The following is a 16,065-nucleotide window of genomic DNA, read 5'->3' as shown; positions in this document are numbered from 1 at the left end:
TAAGACACTTAGCAGAATCACTAGCCCTCAGCAAGCCACCTTCAGCAAACTACCTCCACCATTTGCCCAGTGCTGTCAGTGACCGGCAGCGACAGCTTTCGCATTCACACCGCCCCGAGAGCAGCACCCGGAGGGAGAACCACTGTGTCTGGCAGCAGTCTGGCAGAACGGTCCATTGCAAAGCTGACTTGCTGCTCTACTTAACACTGCCAAGGGAAGGGGCTACAAACAGATTCAAAAACTAAGGCACCTAGGAAACCCACCATTGTGCGAGCCTACTACCAAGCCGGAGGACAGCAAGGGACTTGCTCTTCTTCCATAGTGGTCACTGGTGTCTCCCCAAACCAGTATCCATCTCTCAGACAGCAGCTAGTGAGGAGACAGATGGAGGGCACCAGGCGCCTTGCCAAAGCACGCTCTTGAGCTCTGAGTGAGTGGGTAAACACTTGACACTGCCAGGGCTGCCAGGGCACAGAAATCACAGCTCACGTGTCTGATTAATGCTGTCCCTTTGTTTCCTTGAAGCCCCCCATCTGGCTCCAGCTCCATCCCACCTGCATCCCCAAGGGGCTGAGAAATTTTCCTATCCATGCAGCACCTAGCACAAAGGGCCTGTTCCATGCCCAGGGCTCCTGGGCTACAACAACCTCACTCATCCGATAGCCTCAAGTGCTTGCCCTGCTATCAATACACTAATTGCTTTCTGCCTACGTCTGAAATTCATCAAACACCCTCCAGTCCACCAGCCAGGTCTCCCCACTTTTGCAAACACTGACCCTGGCAGCACTTGGCAGACCAGACAGCTGAAGCTGCTGAAGAAGCTGCTTTACCTGGGCATTAACTGTGTCCAAGGCAGACACTTATTCTCTACTTTGAATGGGTGACCAAAGCTGCACAGAAGGGCCAAAAGAACAGAAACAATCTAATTTTGCCGCTCTGATTGCAAAGTCTCCCCTGATGATCAGCAGTGATCTTATTAAAGGGCGAAATTCTGTTTTCATCTGTCAGAGAAGAGATGGGGAGCCAACGTCCCGGGCCATCAGCACCGCTCTGTGGGCTGGTCCAGCCCCCAGAAACCTTCTCCAGCGCAGAGCAGTCGCCGAGAGGAGCCTGGGCACCGCCGCCAAGCGAGCTCGCCAGCCACGCCGTGCGTTACCGCATCGCGGTCGCCGTTTGGGCTGCCGCAAACCATGCTGCTCCACGGGAGCTGGTGGGCTGCCCCGAACACTCCTCCTGGGATGCGCTGGCCTGCTGAGCTCTGCACCGAGCAGGGTGCTGAGACCTGGCCTCAAACTCATGACATGTGCCAGCAGGAACAAGGATGCTCTCTCCTGCTTCACACCACCTTTGAGATACAAATACTCCTCTCCTGCTCCACAGTCCTTGTCCAGAGTCCCCCCAGCACGTATCGCAGACACAATCCAACAGCTCTTGAGGGAGGTTTTTAAAAAACACTTTGTCAAGATTTTGATGGATCCACTCTGAAACACTTCCACATTTACAAAATTGTCACACCAGTAGAAAAAACATAGGTGAAAAAAGCAGGTTAAGTGAAAAGCACAGCTGCCAGAAAACAAGCCCGAAACCAGCACAATATCAGAGCAGATCTTCCACAAACTCCACTTAAAAGTCTTTAGCAGCCTCCAGCCTCTCTGCTCCTGCACTCAGGCAGACCGAAGACTCCTCTCCATAAATTCCTATTCCATAATAGCAAAGAAATATTTGGACTTGACAGACTTTCTGTTGAATCAGTTCTCAAGGGAATTAAAAATAAAAGATTATTTCTAGTATTTCTTAAGTGACTATATACACTGCCAACATCCCTCCCTCTTTTGGCATATCTCAATATATTTTAAGCACAGAGCAAAGGCTTCAGGGACTCAGACCGCTGCCAGAACAACTCATCCTCTGGCACTAACCACCTCCCCAGCCCCAGCACAACGTCCCAGAGCTGGAGCGTGTCCCCAGGAAACATGCATAGCACAGCCCCAGTGCCGGGCAGGGAAAGCCCAGCATGAAGAGGGTGCTCCAGCCCCCCAGTTCATGTCAACATCCCACCACCAGAGACTCACCACAGAAGGAGATGATGTGGCTGCTGTCCTCATGCACAAACTTCCTCGTCACCGCCTCCTCCATGATCTGCTTCACCTGTTGAACAGAAGCCTAGTTAGAGAAAATGTTGAATTTCAGCCATAGATCAGAGAGAGGAGACCTGCAGTGGAGTGGGTGTGAGATGCTCTGCTTGCTTCATGTCTGTAAGGAAACCTCTTCTGCTCTCCGACTTCTCTAATTGCCTCTAATGGCACAAGAGGTCTCAAGGAGCATCACTGCATCTTTGTTTGTTGAGCATCACCAGCTATTTCAAAAAGTCAGATATAAAAAAAAAAAAGGGTTGTTTTGTTTTTGAGAAACTTCAAAGTAGGAAAACTACAAGCAGAGAATTAACTGCGCGAATCAAGCATCATTTAGATAAAAGACATCTGAATAAAGGTAACCAAATCTCATATTCAATGCTTTTACAGTATTATGTTCTTCCATTTTATGGGGATTTGACAAATTTCATGTGCCATAGCTGTCCCAAATGACTGTAACTACCCGTCAACGCCAAAGTCAGTGATCACCTGGCACCAAATGTGATGAGGAATGCTATTTGCATAGCAATGCAATCAGTGCTGCCCTCCAACCGACTGAGTCTGTACTGCTCATGACACGTTAGTGGCACTCATTTCTGTGCAATTAATCAAAAGGAAGCTGTCGTGTAGGTTGCACATCAGGGGCGCGATTAGGGGAAAAAAATAAATAGGAACCCACATAAATTAGGAGCATAATTTTTGCAGACACAAGATGGAAGGTCAGACCTGCCAGGTAAGCAGGCTGCAGAGGACAGACTCCAGCCTTGGAGAAGCTCCCAGGACTGCCTGGCTACTCCACCACAGTAGCTCAAAAGAGCCTGAGGAGTCAAGGACTACCAGAGCAAGAAATCCAAGTACCCCTAGCACTGCTGCTCTTCCACTAGTACCTGTCGATGCCACCACTGACATTGCCCAGCTCTCCCCCTCCCACTGAGGGCACCCCTTTCGTAGAATACGGACCCCTCAGACCTGTTTCGGAGGTATGGCAGGGTCACCCTGTAAATCAGTGCTAACAAACTCATTGTGCATTAAAGCTGTCTGTTACACATCCCCTCAGAGCCAGCAGGTACAACGCGCTGCTGTGAGGCTGATTCCCCGTGGCTCAGCTTTAGCAGCTCAAACAGAACAGGATTACCCCGCTCACCCTTCCAACGCAGAGCACTTCCCACCGTGCCTGCAGCCTCAACAGATGTCCCTGAGCCAGCTCTCAGCTCTCCAGCCCACTCTCCCATGCAGCCCATGTTGTCTCCTTGGTATTTTGGAGCTAGAAAACTGGGCTAGACCGAGCTTTGTTCCTACCCTACACAGCAACTGCAGGTTACAAACGAGTCGCTATCAAAGGAGAGGATTTTTTTTAAGTGCCGTGACCTCCTATTTCCGACGATCAGCTTCCGACGCAGGTTGCCAGCAGACTGTCCCCCCCTTGCTGAAGGTCTCCTGTTGGAAGCGTGTTGTCCTCCCTCCATGTCTCCCACTGCTCCTGGGAGCTACCTTGCTGATGTGCTGAACTCAGTTATTCTCTACAAGGAGGACATCAAAGGAAAGACCAAAATACATGCTGCTGCTGAATAGTAATGGTTCTGGGCACCTCAAGCAACCTCGCGCTCTCAACAGAAATGACTTCTCCCAGTGCCCACAGGCTGGGGGAATACTGCTCGGGGTGCTCTGACTTTCAGGGTGGGATTCCACATGAAATGCCCTTAAAGCTGGATGATGTGGGGGAATACGGTCCTGCAATCAGGGCAGAGCAGAGCAGGGAACGCAGAGCAGCTCTGAGAGCTGCCTCGGCTCTCAAGCAACATCATCTCCATTTGCCCCCACGCCTCTGTAGGACGCAGGAGCTGCACACAAGAGATGTGGAGTTTAGCACTCAGGGAGGTTTGAGCCTCGCTCAGAAAGCGCTGGAGAAGTAGGTGTTATTAATGAAGGAGGCAGCCCTAGACTGACGGCCCCATGAACCTCCCTAGCTCTGCCAGCCACCATCCTCCGGCCAGACTGCTTCCTCGACACCATGCCTCGCCGGCTAAGCCCTGCCAGCTCATACCAGCAGACCACAGGATCTGCCGTCCCTCTGCCCATTCCCCCGGCACCCCACAGCCCTGGTGTCAACACTGCAGCCTTTCCAGGCAGACCCCAGCTGTCCTGCTCCCGAGCTGCCGTGCCTCTTACAGCCAGACTGTCCTACCCAGCTCAGAGTGGCGGTGACTTCCATCTCCAGTTGTCACCCTCCCTTATCCTGCTGAAATCAGCAAAAGTCCAGCTGAATGTTTGGTCCTTAAATGTTCAGTTCCTAACCGTTCTGCCTTTTAAATACAGAGCTGCCAGCGTGCCCAGATCTCATCTTCTAGTGCCTCTACAACACCTTGCTTTTCACTCTCTGGTTTCAGAAAATGCAGGGGAAAGGGTTCACAGTGCAGAGATGTGGGCGTAAGAGAGGCTCTGCTTATCAAGATGTTCTCTCTGAAGGGACAGGGAAGAGGGAAAAACAGCAGGTCAAAACTTGGCCAAGCAAACCTGGCATATATGAGAGACCTTTAACGGCATCATTTGGGGAATTAAACTCCTTTGCAAGATATAATCAAGGTCAGTTATGCACAGCTGACAGCTCAATAAAGGAAATCCTTTTACGAATACGGATTAAGAAAAAAGTCATATCTAAAGCCAAAAGCATCTCTCTGCATGTCAAAGCAATCAGGTCAGCTCCCTACGCTGCTCGGCTCCGACGTGCTGGGTGACTAACAGAGCCTGCTCATGAACCCAGGGGGAGCAGGACTTGCACAGCGATTTCACCTGTATCCCGGCAGCTCAGATGAGCTGACAGTGAGTCAGGAACTCGCAGCAGGGAATGTCACTGAGATGTGGACCTCGGGACTGGAGGTGGCTCAGAGCGCTAGGAAATTCACCTTGGCACAATACAGCTCCTGCAGCTCCTACATCCCAACTCTGCGCTCGGAGCAGCGACTCCAGCTGCAGGAACACCCCAGGCGCAGAGGGCTTCTGCTTCCAGAGACTGGCAAAAAAGCTCCCTCTTCTCCCTCAGTGCTTTATTGTGGAAAGTGGCCAAAAACTGCAGCTGTCCCTTACCAGGGCACCTTCCAGCAAGGCGAGGCTAGCAAGCCCTTCATTTCATTATGCCCGATGTACAGTTTTGCCCCTTGTACTGTTGCCACGTGCGGAGCACCACGGAAGGGGGCAGCTGCAATCCTCACTCAGGCTCCAGCGGTGTTTTATTCCACAACAGAAGGAACACTGTGAAATGGAAATGGGGACAGAGCAAGTCGCAGCAACAGGAAAGGAGTCCCTCTCTTCCATTCGCTGCATTATAGCGAGACGTATCCCTTGACCTTGGCTGCAGCGGTGAATTAGAGACGGGAAGCAGCACACACCTCTTGTCCACCAGCAACCAGTGCCCAGAAGCACACCAAAACAGAGTTCCTCCTTTTCCTCCACCTGCCATTACAAGTGTCCAACAAAGCCATGCCGATCCCTGCTTTTGAAACCCTGATCGGCCCAAGAACCATCACCGATCAGCCCCTCGTTGCAGCCCTGGCAGAGAGGTCCAGCGATGCACGCCTTGGGGCCCTCAGGGATTCCCCAAAATTAGGCTGTCCCAGCAGGTTGAGCTGCCTTTGTCCAGATGGCTCACAGCCCTCACCCGGCCGGGCTGAGCTTCCTCTGTCAGCGGGTCATGGGCACTTCTCTCACATATCCAACTAATCTACTAGAAAACGATGAACACACAGATATGAAATGTACCCTCACGGCAACACTGGTATTGTCCGTATTTTAAACCCCCTCAAAATACACTTGAGAATCAATGCACATAGTTACCAGCCTCTGATTAAATCAGCAACGTATTCAAATTTAAGCAGTATATTCAAATATTCGTCAGCCACCTTTCACGCAAGCCGTCATCTCACTGCTCTGATGCGTCGCCCGCAGCCACAGGTACCGCAGGACTGCCTTCCGTGGGGCAGGGACCATCTGGCTGGTCAGTGCCGGTGGAGCAACCAGCACAGCGGGATTCCGGCTCTGCCGGGCATCTTGGTGCCAACACAGCACAAACCACCTGCACTCTTAAGGCACACACACACACGCAAAAAAAAACACCTTCCAAGAGACGCAGTTTAGTGGAAAATTACTCTTTAAAAGAAAAAAAAAAAAAACAAAAAAAACCCCCACACTGTATTTACTGAGGTTATCACACTAAACAAAATAAATCAAAGATATCTAAAGAAATAGAAGTGGAACGGGCATTGCAACAAGGACACTCACCTAACATGAAGGGCTAGAGCAGAACGGGAGCAGCTATACAACAAATACAAAGCCCCAGTGGGTAGGGGCCAGACAGATAGATATGGTCTTGTAACAGAAAACAAGTGTTATACCAAGAAAGTTTTCAAACAAAACAATCTTACATTTGTCCACAAATGGACATCTGTAGGACAGCTCCAACCCAGAGAACCCCAAAACTCTTGACAGGCCTCCCATGCTGTTGTCTGCAGATCCCAAAGGACTCTCCCACCCGGACCCCAGCCCCTCCACAGTCAGCTGGGATCACAAACGCCGCAGCAGCAGCCGCTGCCATCTGCCACGGTGCTCCCGGAGCCTCTCCTGAAAGCGAAGCGGGATTTGTGACACTGCGGGGATGGAGAACGCCAGCTAACCCACGTTTGGCTCACTCCATAGAGAAGCCTTGAACAGCCTCTAAATATGTTGCATTCCAGCATTTTAATGCTAATTCTCATACTGTAGCCAGAACAATCTCAACAAATGAAGCTGCCCACTCTTTATCTAAAGCCAGCCTAAGGAAAATGAGATGTTTGCTCTTCTTTTATTAGAAAGGAAATTAAAACAGCAACTAATAATTTGGCTGTAGGTAAACTGGAGAGGAATATCATAAAGTATTCCACAACAATAAAAACACTCCTCCTGGCTCCAGGACAGGTCCTTAAATGTTTGGTCCTTAAATGTACAGGACAAGTCACCCCCTGCTCTGGGAGAGCAGGGTCACAGGGACACCCCACAACAAGGTGTCCACACAAAATCAACAGCATTAATTGCAGTTCCAGAAATACAACAGAAGACAGGCTAGTCTCGACATTACTGTCTGAACCACTGACTTGTGAACAAGTGAGCTAGTCCTTTGTTGCTTCATGTGCACGTCTGAATTACAAGGAAAACAATTTTTTTTTCCTCCTTGCCCCACCTCCAAAGCCGGATCCAAGAGCCACAGGCATTGAGAAGAGTCCTTGGGTTATGCCGTTCATCAGGGCCATCAGGAATCCTGGTGCACCCACTTCAGACCAGGGCTTTCAGCTTGCACCCCCATACCTCCAGCGAAGCTCCTGATCCCAGAGGTCTCAGCCTCTCCTTTGGCTCCCCTTGGCCTGGCCAGCTCCATCGCAGCCCACACATTGCTATTAAAATTTTGTTTGACAAACTGCTTTTTTTCCCCCTTTTCAAAAATAAATGAAAACAAAACCTTACCTATCCAACAGCCCCCAGACCCCAATGAGGGATGCAGGCTTAGATCTCTCTGCTACAAAATTCCCAGGGTTTCACTTCATCTCAAAGTCCAATTTTCCTGTAACAGAGCTTCATAACCGTACCCAGGCCCAGCTGTCATTTACATTGGTGGAGCAAGCCAAATATTACAGCAGTTACAATAACCACCGAGGTGCAGAGATCAGGAGCACACCAATAACTCCGGGTTTAATTAGTCTAAGGCAATATTGACTCACAACTCTGTTTTACCTGGCTGGATTTTTCCAGGCAAGTCACCATACAACCTGGACTCTAGATTATTCAGTGATGTTTACAGTCACAATTTCCTCTGCCATGCTTCTTGCAAAGCCTTTCGCTGGTTATTAAGGCATTTGTATTGAAGCACAGCATCTCCCATATATTTGGCCATGCTCATAACTCTGTGGAATTGTTTATAGCAAGCCAGATGCAAACGGAGTCCCCGGTTTGATCCTTTTCCCAGTCCCGGTTCAAGGTGAAGCTCGGTCACTTTGCCAAACGGGCTGCAGAACAGCGAGCTCTGTGCAATACGGCTGCGGTGATGCTCCCAGGCACGGGTCGGTTTGCTAGACCCAGCCTCATGGGTCCCGGAGACAGGACCCTGGAAGACGGCCTCTGGTATGGAGACATTCGGGTAACCGAGCAGCGAGGCCGACAGCCGGGTGCTCAGACTCCTTTGTCCCCCTCCAAAGGGGCAAAGCAGCCAGACACTGAAGCGTGTACGGCCAAGAGCAATGGGAGAGCAGAACCAGGTCTGATTTCAGCCCTTGTAGTGGGACTTTCTACAGAGAGAGTCACTTGATATAAATAAAAGCTACAATAAAATAAATGCCTCCAGCGATTGAGTTGGTCTTGGCAGAAGTATGGTTTTAGAAACTGCTATCAATCTGGTTTGGTCAGAAACGGTAAGACCTTCTGCTGAATGTTCATGTAACCCACATCTTGAAAACAAAAGATTTACTGTAAAAAATATAGCGGAAATTAAGATGTCTTCTGCTACCTCTGAACATCCACCTCTGCATGGGATGTCAAGGATTGGCGCGGGACGAGCTGATGCAACACCAGAGCCAGGAAGCTGCACCGCCTGTATCCTCTCAGACTCCACCTTGCCTAGGAGAGCAAGCAAGCACCGACTCTCATGGCGCCAGACAAAACTAGTCTGCTCACCAGCAGCACTGCAATAGCTCTGGAAAAACCCCAGCAGATACAGGAGGAGCCTTGGAAATCTCTCCTCCTTCCCATCTCTTTTTAACAGACTACAGGAAGATGACTCCTGCCCCAAGTAAATAAGCAGGGAAACAGAAAGAGCATCCCAGCAAGCACCCAGCACAAACAAGCACTGTGTTCAGGATCTACAATTGCTGCTTGTCATTCAAGCCCCTTCACTAAATCTCAATGCATTTCTTTTCCATGAACTTGTTTAATCTGCTCTTCTGTACGTTAAAAAAACTGCAAAACTAAACAAAAAACCAAACCCAACAAAAAAACCACCACATTGATAACATAGGCTTTAAACTTGGTTTGCTTTTGTATGTTCGCTTTTCAAATTCTTTTATGAGCTTGTGTTTTCTCATTCTCATTGCAGTCTTTAAGTGCTGCTTTGATTATGTGTTTGGAAGTTAATTCCAGCACTTAAAAATCCCATTTTACATGCTAGTTTTGGTGCGACAAGTCCACGTGGGCACTCCTTGACGTAATCTGAGCATTTCTTTAATTGCTTCTCCAAATCAAGGTCTCTTTCCAGGAATAAACTCTGGTTAAGCTCCACAGGAAACAGTTTCCCACACACTGTGCAAGACTTATCCAAGTAGCACTACAGTATTATCACTTCTCAGGTATTATGAAATGCTAAAGGACCACTTAGTGAAGCAGACGCAATATTAAGACAATTCTAGGCCTGCTTGTATTTGCAAGGACAAACATGATTCCCTTGCACCGCAGCTCCAGCAGTCACACCGCAGGGCTTTGCCACCAGGTCACCCAGCGAACATTTCCCGGCAGAAACGCGAGGCTGGTTTTTGTCTCCGGCTCTTAGGTTGGCTTCTACCGAAGGTAGTTCAGCGTCCAAGGCAAAGCGAGGGCAGAATCTCTGTTCAGCTCCGGGACACAAAGACATTACCCCAAACCCCAAGTCCTCTCTACTTCTGGACTGTCCACTCCGGTGCCCACAGAAGTTTCTGTGGAGCACAGCACGCTGGGGATGGTGGACAGAAAAACTGGTACATTCAATCACACCGCCTGCACTGCAGCTAAAAGCTGCTTTTTCAGCTAAAGCCGAACTTCTCAGTCCAATACCTCTCACAAATCAGATTTATCTTCTCATTTGAAAATGAAATGTCTGCCTACTGCCTGTCTTGTTGCTACAACATCCTTTTTTAGCAGACTTGTTTATAAAATTCACATTATCAAACTCAGTGTTGCAAGATACAGTTTCTTATCTTTCCAGCAACAAACACCCTGATTTTTCCAAAAGCAGGTGCCAGACAGACTCTTCCAGCACCATCACAAGTTGCAGCCAAGCTCTGCCACTTATCTAAGAGTTTACCAGCTCACCACTAATTCCAATTAATTGTGCTCCAATCAGTTAAAATACTGCCAGCTTCAGAGTACCTGCACTATTTATACCCAGAGACTTCAAGGACTCTCGCCAGCCATTTTGATGGACCGTAGAGAAGACGGCCCCCTTGCACCGCGGGAGGACAGCATGGGGACAGCTCTAATGCCACCACGCACTTGCCTTTAAAGCCGTTTGGCAGCTCCATATTCTTACTGCCACAGAAACATTGATCGCAATGTTACCAACTGAGACCTTTGGCTTTTCTAAAAGTCTTATTTAATTATTTATCATCGCTTACTAAATAAAACATAGCACCTTCTGCAGCTGGGGTATCGTCCACGTGACACACGTGGGATTTCCAGGCCAGCCAGCAGACCTTCCACAGGAACCATGTGTACTCGTGGCTGGGAACTGGGCTGAGTCTCCTTGAGGGGTAAGGAGGAAGAAGGTGTTAATGCATATAAACTCTGAATATTTGGACAGTTTGCTGGAAAAGAAATCAAAAAGACATTAAATGGAAGGGTCCATAATGCAACATTGTACCCTGGGGGAAACAGGAATGATCCCAGTGATGTATATTTGCTGACAGTATTTTGCACCAGACCTTCTTCATAGGGCATCAACTTTTGGCCAAAAATCCATACATACCACACTGATTTAAGACCACTTAAGATCATGTTATAGCTGGTTCTATTCCTGTTGTGCTTGTCAAACACAAATTTCCATGCCATCTGTTGGCACTGCTGGTACTGCTAGCTCTAAGATGCTCAATAAAGGCAACATTTCAGGAAAAACTTTAGTCATTTCTCTGTTTCCCACGCCTGATCTCGAAGCTTTACCCTGTTTTGTTCTGCACCCATCACACCACAAAGCTTCAGTTTTCCGAGGTGCTCAATGTTACACTGACAAGTGTTTTGGATTCAATTAGCAAACGCGGCAAAGACTGACACTATTTGTACTGAAACCAGGTGCGACTTCCAGTCCCGAATTGCTTTGAAGTCCTGAATCTGTGCAAAACCCAGGTATTTCCATGGCAACGGCCAGGACGCCACAAGGAGAAGAGGATGACATTTTGGCAGCAGAGAGGAGAGGCTGGGTGGGGAGGAAGGAGGCTCCTCTGGCATACAGATCGAGCCTCCCTCAACGCCGAGAAGGAAGATGAAGGAAGGAGGAAAGCAGCACAAAACCTGTTCTGAGTATGAAAGATCAAGCCAGGGGTTTCTGGAGTATGAGAGCACTTCTGCACACCACTGCTTTTATCTTCAAAAGGAGAGAAAATGGTCCCCAGCGATTAGTAATACTCTTTTCAGAAGAGATCGATGCAGGCAATCGAGAAATGCTGCATTAAAGCCATCTGTTTACTTTTGATATAGGAACATTTGAAAAAGGCTGACCTGGGTGCTTCAGAGACATCAGAAGGTCCCTCTGCAAATAGCAGCTTTCATTACAAACCTGCAGCTTATCATCCTCATCTTCATTTTGCCTGAACAGTTTTGACAGCTACACAAAGGCCTTTTTTTTTTTTTTTAAATTGGCCTTGAGAACATTTAAAGCTATCAACATTAATTTTTCAAATCCTAATAACATTAAATTAATTTACAATTTTCTACCAATCCAGAATGAAATAGCTGGCATTGACACCCGCAATCTGATATTTTGGAACTACGGGCGTACATACACGCTCCAGAAAAACAAACCCAAGCTGCAAAAATACTGCTCTTACCAGTCACTCTGTGTTACTTAGCCACGAACTAGACAACATGGCTGCGTAGCGGGGGCACATCATTTAAAGGGTGGGAGGAAGAGAGACTGACAACTGACTGTTGTCCCTATGATGTATGATGATGGAATTAGTCAACAGCTACACAGTGACAACCATTCAAGCTATTAAAAAATAAACAATATATCCGATAGAAGACCGTGGGACATTAGCAAGCGAGCAGGCTGTGGTCGGCTGTGGTCAATCAACAACAGGTTTTTTTAAAAATTCTAAGAACAGGCAGAAAAATGTTCAAAACAGGCACAGCAGTTATTGACGAGTAAGAGACTTAAAGCTACTTGCTGAGTGGCAAGTTAAATATAAACTAAGTTTGTGCAGAAGAATAAGCAAGACAACTGTTTACTTTGGTATTCCATTCAGCTTTTCAAACAACTAATTTTCCAGGCACGGTGTAGCACAGCCTGTATTTCACGGGTAACACCTGCTTCCCCACCTATTCTTGTATGCAATGCAATCACCTGGAGGTAGTCAAAAACATACCACAGGATTCTCCTCTATTAAAAATGAAACTAGCAAAAGAAGGGGAGGAGTATGGGTTGCAAGAAGAATATTTTTAGTTGAAAATCCAACACCCTTTTAAAACTGGATATTTCAGGCTCTGGGTTTTTAAAGAAGCCTCATTCCATCTGATAAAAGCTCTCAAAAAATCAGAGAAGATTTGGTTATGCTTCTTATCCTCCATAACAGGAAACAGGATTCCTCCGAAAGTCATACTTCCACTCCTTCCCTTGCAGTCTGCTGACAAATAGTCAATTTTGCAGTTTTGAGGATTAGTTTGATTTATTATGACCATATGGGAGCGGGGGGGGGAGGGAACAAAACAGAAAAACACGGTGATAGCACAACTCATTTCAACTTGTAAATCTACTGCAGAGCAGGACTTCTTAAAAATAAAAATGCATTAACCATGGCAACAACCAAATATCGAAGTCCATTTGCTCACTGCGGTGCTTTGGGTAATTTTGATTTACTGTTTATCTACGCTCTCTAATCAGACCTTGTCTTCACAATATTTTATTCATTCAGTTATCACACCAGGAGGACGGATGCGGCGTGCCTCCCCAAGTACGGTCCATGGCTGTCCCCAGTCTCAGCAGAGCTCACCTGCACTCAAGGACCCCAGCAGATCACACAGAGCCATGGCTGAAGCAAAACCAGACGTGGTCTAATGAAATGAGAATACGCAGTTTTGTGAAAGGTAAAAATTCCAGGGCGGGGGGGGGGAAGGAGATTTCTGCAGTTGGCCCTTTCTACTACTCCTTGGAGACTGCACAAGCTCCCAACTTAACCTGAAGTCAGTCTAGGAGAGGAAGAAAAAGCAAAAGCATGAGCAAAACGGGCCTAACGAGCAGGGAGCAACAGGGAAAAGAATGCCCCACCAGCTCCCAATTTCAGGGATGTTGCTAAAGAATTAACTTCATAACCTAGGAGGTCATGTTTCCCCGGGTTGTTTTTAAATCCTAACAGAGCAAAGCCCAGGTAGGGAGAGCGCAGAGCATGGGTCTGACATGGAACTCCCCCACCCGCGTGGCTGCGCACAGACAGCCCCACCTCGCTGGACCGAGGCTCCTGCCAGGTCTCACTGCTTCCAGCAGGCACCGAGCTGGGAGAAACCTGAACAAAAGTGCCTGCACAGGGCAAAGAACCCACATCCACACCAGTGTCCTGAGCCAGAGCACAGAGCGATGAGACCACCAGAAAAAAAATTGCTGCTCTGCGTCAGCACTGCCCTTGCTAAAGGGCTGCTGCAGAGATACTAGATTTTGTTGAACACCCACATCACGGCACCATGACGCGTTGGCTGGTGGCATTTCACCAGGGCAGAAGGGCTTTCCCCATACACCACCTCTCTCCTTCAATCTTTACTTGCATTCACCAAACCCTCGTACGATATGTTTATTTTACCAAAAGCCAGCAGAAGGGCACGTCACAACCCTCAGCTCTCCTCCCCTAGGCACAAGCTGCACTTTCTTCAAGCACACAGCCCCTGGAGGAAGAGCAAAGGGAGAGAAGCCCAGTACTGAACGCCAGCACGGAAGATGCTCACGTGCAGTGACAACCTGCAGAGGCCACAGCGGTCTCCAGAAGGAAGCTCCAGTCTGCTGGCCGAGCGGTTTAACCGGCATGCCATGGGCAATCCTCGCCTCCCATCCTGCAGCAGCAGTTGACGCGCAGTCTGCTGTTTTGTCTCTCTCCACTCAGGAGGAGTCGCAGACAGACAGTAATAATGAGATGTCAGCTTTATCCACGATGCTAAATAAATGTCATACCCTTTTTCTGGTTTAATAGCTGTTGCCAAGGCAACAAGTAGTATTCCTTACCACCACACCCGGCACAGGATGAGAGGTGGGAAGTGGTCTGGATGAACAGCCAAACACACTGCACTGCCAGCCTCCCCAGACCTACCACCCACGGGTCTTGTTCACCCTACTCCCAGCAGTGTCTCCAGCAGGGATGTTCCACTTTCCGGAGCCTGTAAGCTGGATATGAAGATGCTTGTAAGACCAGAAACAAAACATCACACATCACACCCTCCAAAATCCCAGGGGAGGTGACCTGCAGGGACAGACCACAGGCAGGAGATGACAACAGCTCCCGGCGATCCAGTGCTCCACCACAGGGCAGAGCAAGTCCGGGTTCCCCTGCAGCGGGTCCCACGGCATTCAGTCGCTTCAGACTCAGCAGCCACGGACGGGTGGCTCAGACAGCCCCGCCGGCCCACGCAGCCCACTCCCACGCACAAGCAACACACAAACTACGTGGCAGAGCCATGGGACTCTCAGCTCCCTGTCTAGATCTACCGTCAGCTCACTGTGTTAACGCGACACACATTATAAACACTAAGCTCTGCACAAGACAGAAGGAGCTTGAGGCAGCTCAGCACAAAACACAGCATAAACTAATAGAGAGTTAAAGATGCCCGAGAAGAGAGACCAGAGCAAGCAGATGTAAAACGCCATCGCTTTGCACTGGACACACAAACACACATGTGCACGTTCCCCATTTTCTTGGCTGGCTGCCGTGCGCAGCCCCGTCCGTGCCGGGCTCTCCAACACCCGGCTGCCTCCCGCCCTGCGAAACAGCACTTTGCTGCAACGAGGGGTTCGTCCCATCCCAGCTCCCAAGGTAAGCGGCACCGGGAGTCACCCCTTTTTCCCCTGCGGAAAACCACAACTTGTGAGAGCGGCTCTGCCACCAGCGAAAGGCAATTTTCAACAGATACAGGACATTGGGGTGCCAAAATTCGCCGGTGCTGCAGGGATGCTCCTCCAACCGACCCGGGAACCGGGCAGCCACACTTCGCTCGGCATCTGGAGCCCACGCCGCCCGGGGTGGGCTCACGCTCCGACCCGCAGCCCTGCTCGGGGTTGGGGGTTCTTTTTTTTTGGGGGGGGGGGGGGGGGGCTGTTAAATTCGTTGCAGCAGCACCGACAGGAACCAGCGGGATGCTGCGGGCAGGCCAGCCCGGGGCCGGGGCTCCCCTCCGGGGAGAGTCCCACCGCAGACGCCCATCACCGCGGGCCGGGGGTCACCGAGCCGTGACAGGGGACGGGGAGGGACGGGGCAGCTCGCCCCGGGGGTCGCCGCAGTCCCGCACCCACCTCCTTCTTGACGGTGCGCAGCAGCCGCTGCCGGGTCTCCGCCTCTGTGGGGAGAAGGGGGAGAGGCCCGTTAGTCCGGTTCGGTCCGGTCCGGTCCGGCCCGGCCCGCCCAGGCCCCGGCCCCGCCGCCCGCGCCCCCGGCCCCGCCGCCCTCCCTACCCGCCGGAGCCGCCGCCATGGCCCCGCTCCTCCGCTTCGCAGCGCCGGCACACTGACGGCGGGGCCGCTCCGCGGGCCGGGCCGGGCCGGGCCGGGCCGACCGGGCCGCACCGCCCACCCGCGCCCGCCGGGGTGGAGCCGCCGCCGCCGCCAATCCGCGGGCACCGCCGGGCGACGAACCACGGGCACCCCCGGCAACGGGGAGCGACCCCAACCGGGCCCGGACCTTCGGGGGGGGGGCGACCTCAACCGGGCCCCGATCCTCAAGGGGGGGGGGGGGGGGGCTCAACCGGGCCCGACCCCTTAGAG

At 50.3% G+C, this 16,065-nt stretch overlaps 1 protein-coding gene across 1 annotated transcript in view; it reads right to left on the bottom strand.

Annotated features, from left to right (window-relative positions):
* Window positions 1–15,775, bottom strand: part of SGSM1 (small G protein signaling modulator 1) — a 42,766-nt gene extending 26,991 nt beyond the window's left edge. The window contains exons 1-3 of the mRNA XM_050906912.1: window positions 15,757–15,775; window positions 15,598–15,641; window positions 2,073–2,163 (exon numbers count right to left, since the gene is read on the bottom strand). Of these exons, the coding sequence (XP_050762869.1) occupies window positions 2,073–2,163; window positions 15,598–15,641; window positions 15,757–15,775 (154 nt within the window). The remainder of the gene's footprint in view (window positions 1–2,072; window positions 2,164–15,597; window positions 15,642–15,756) is intronic.
* Between the last annotated feature and the right edge of the window lie 290 nt (window positions 15,776–16,065).

This window comes from Gymnogyps californianus, chromosome 16 (assembly GCF_018139145.2).
Source record: "Gymnogyps californianus isolate 813 chromosome 16, ASM1813914v2, whole genome shotgun sequence".
In the NCBI taxonomy this organism is placed as follows: Eukaryota; Metazoa; Chordata; class Aves; order Accipitriformes; family Cathartidae; genus Gymnogyps; species Gymnogyps californianus.
The sequence above is the reverse complement of the archived record's forward strand: the minus strand, read 5'-3'. Positions and strand labels throughout refer to the sequence as shown.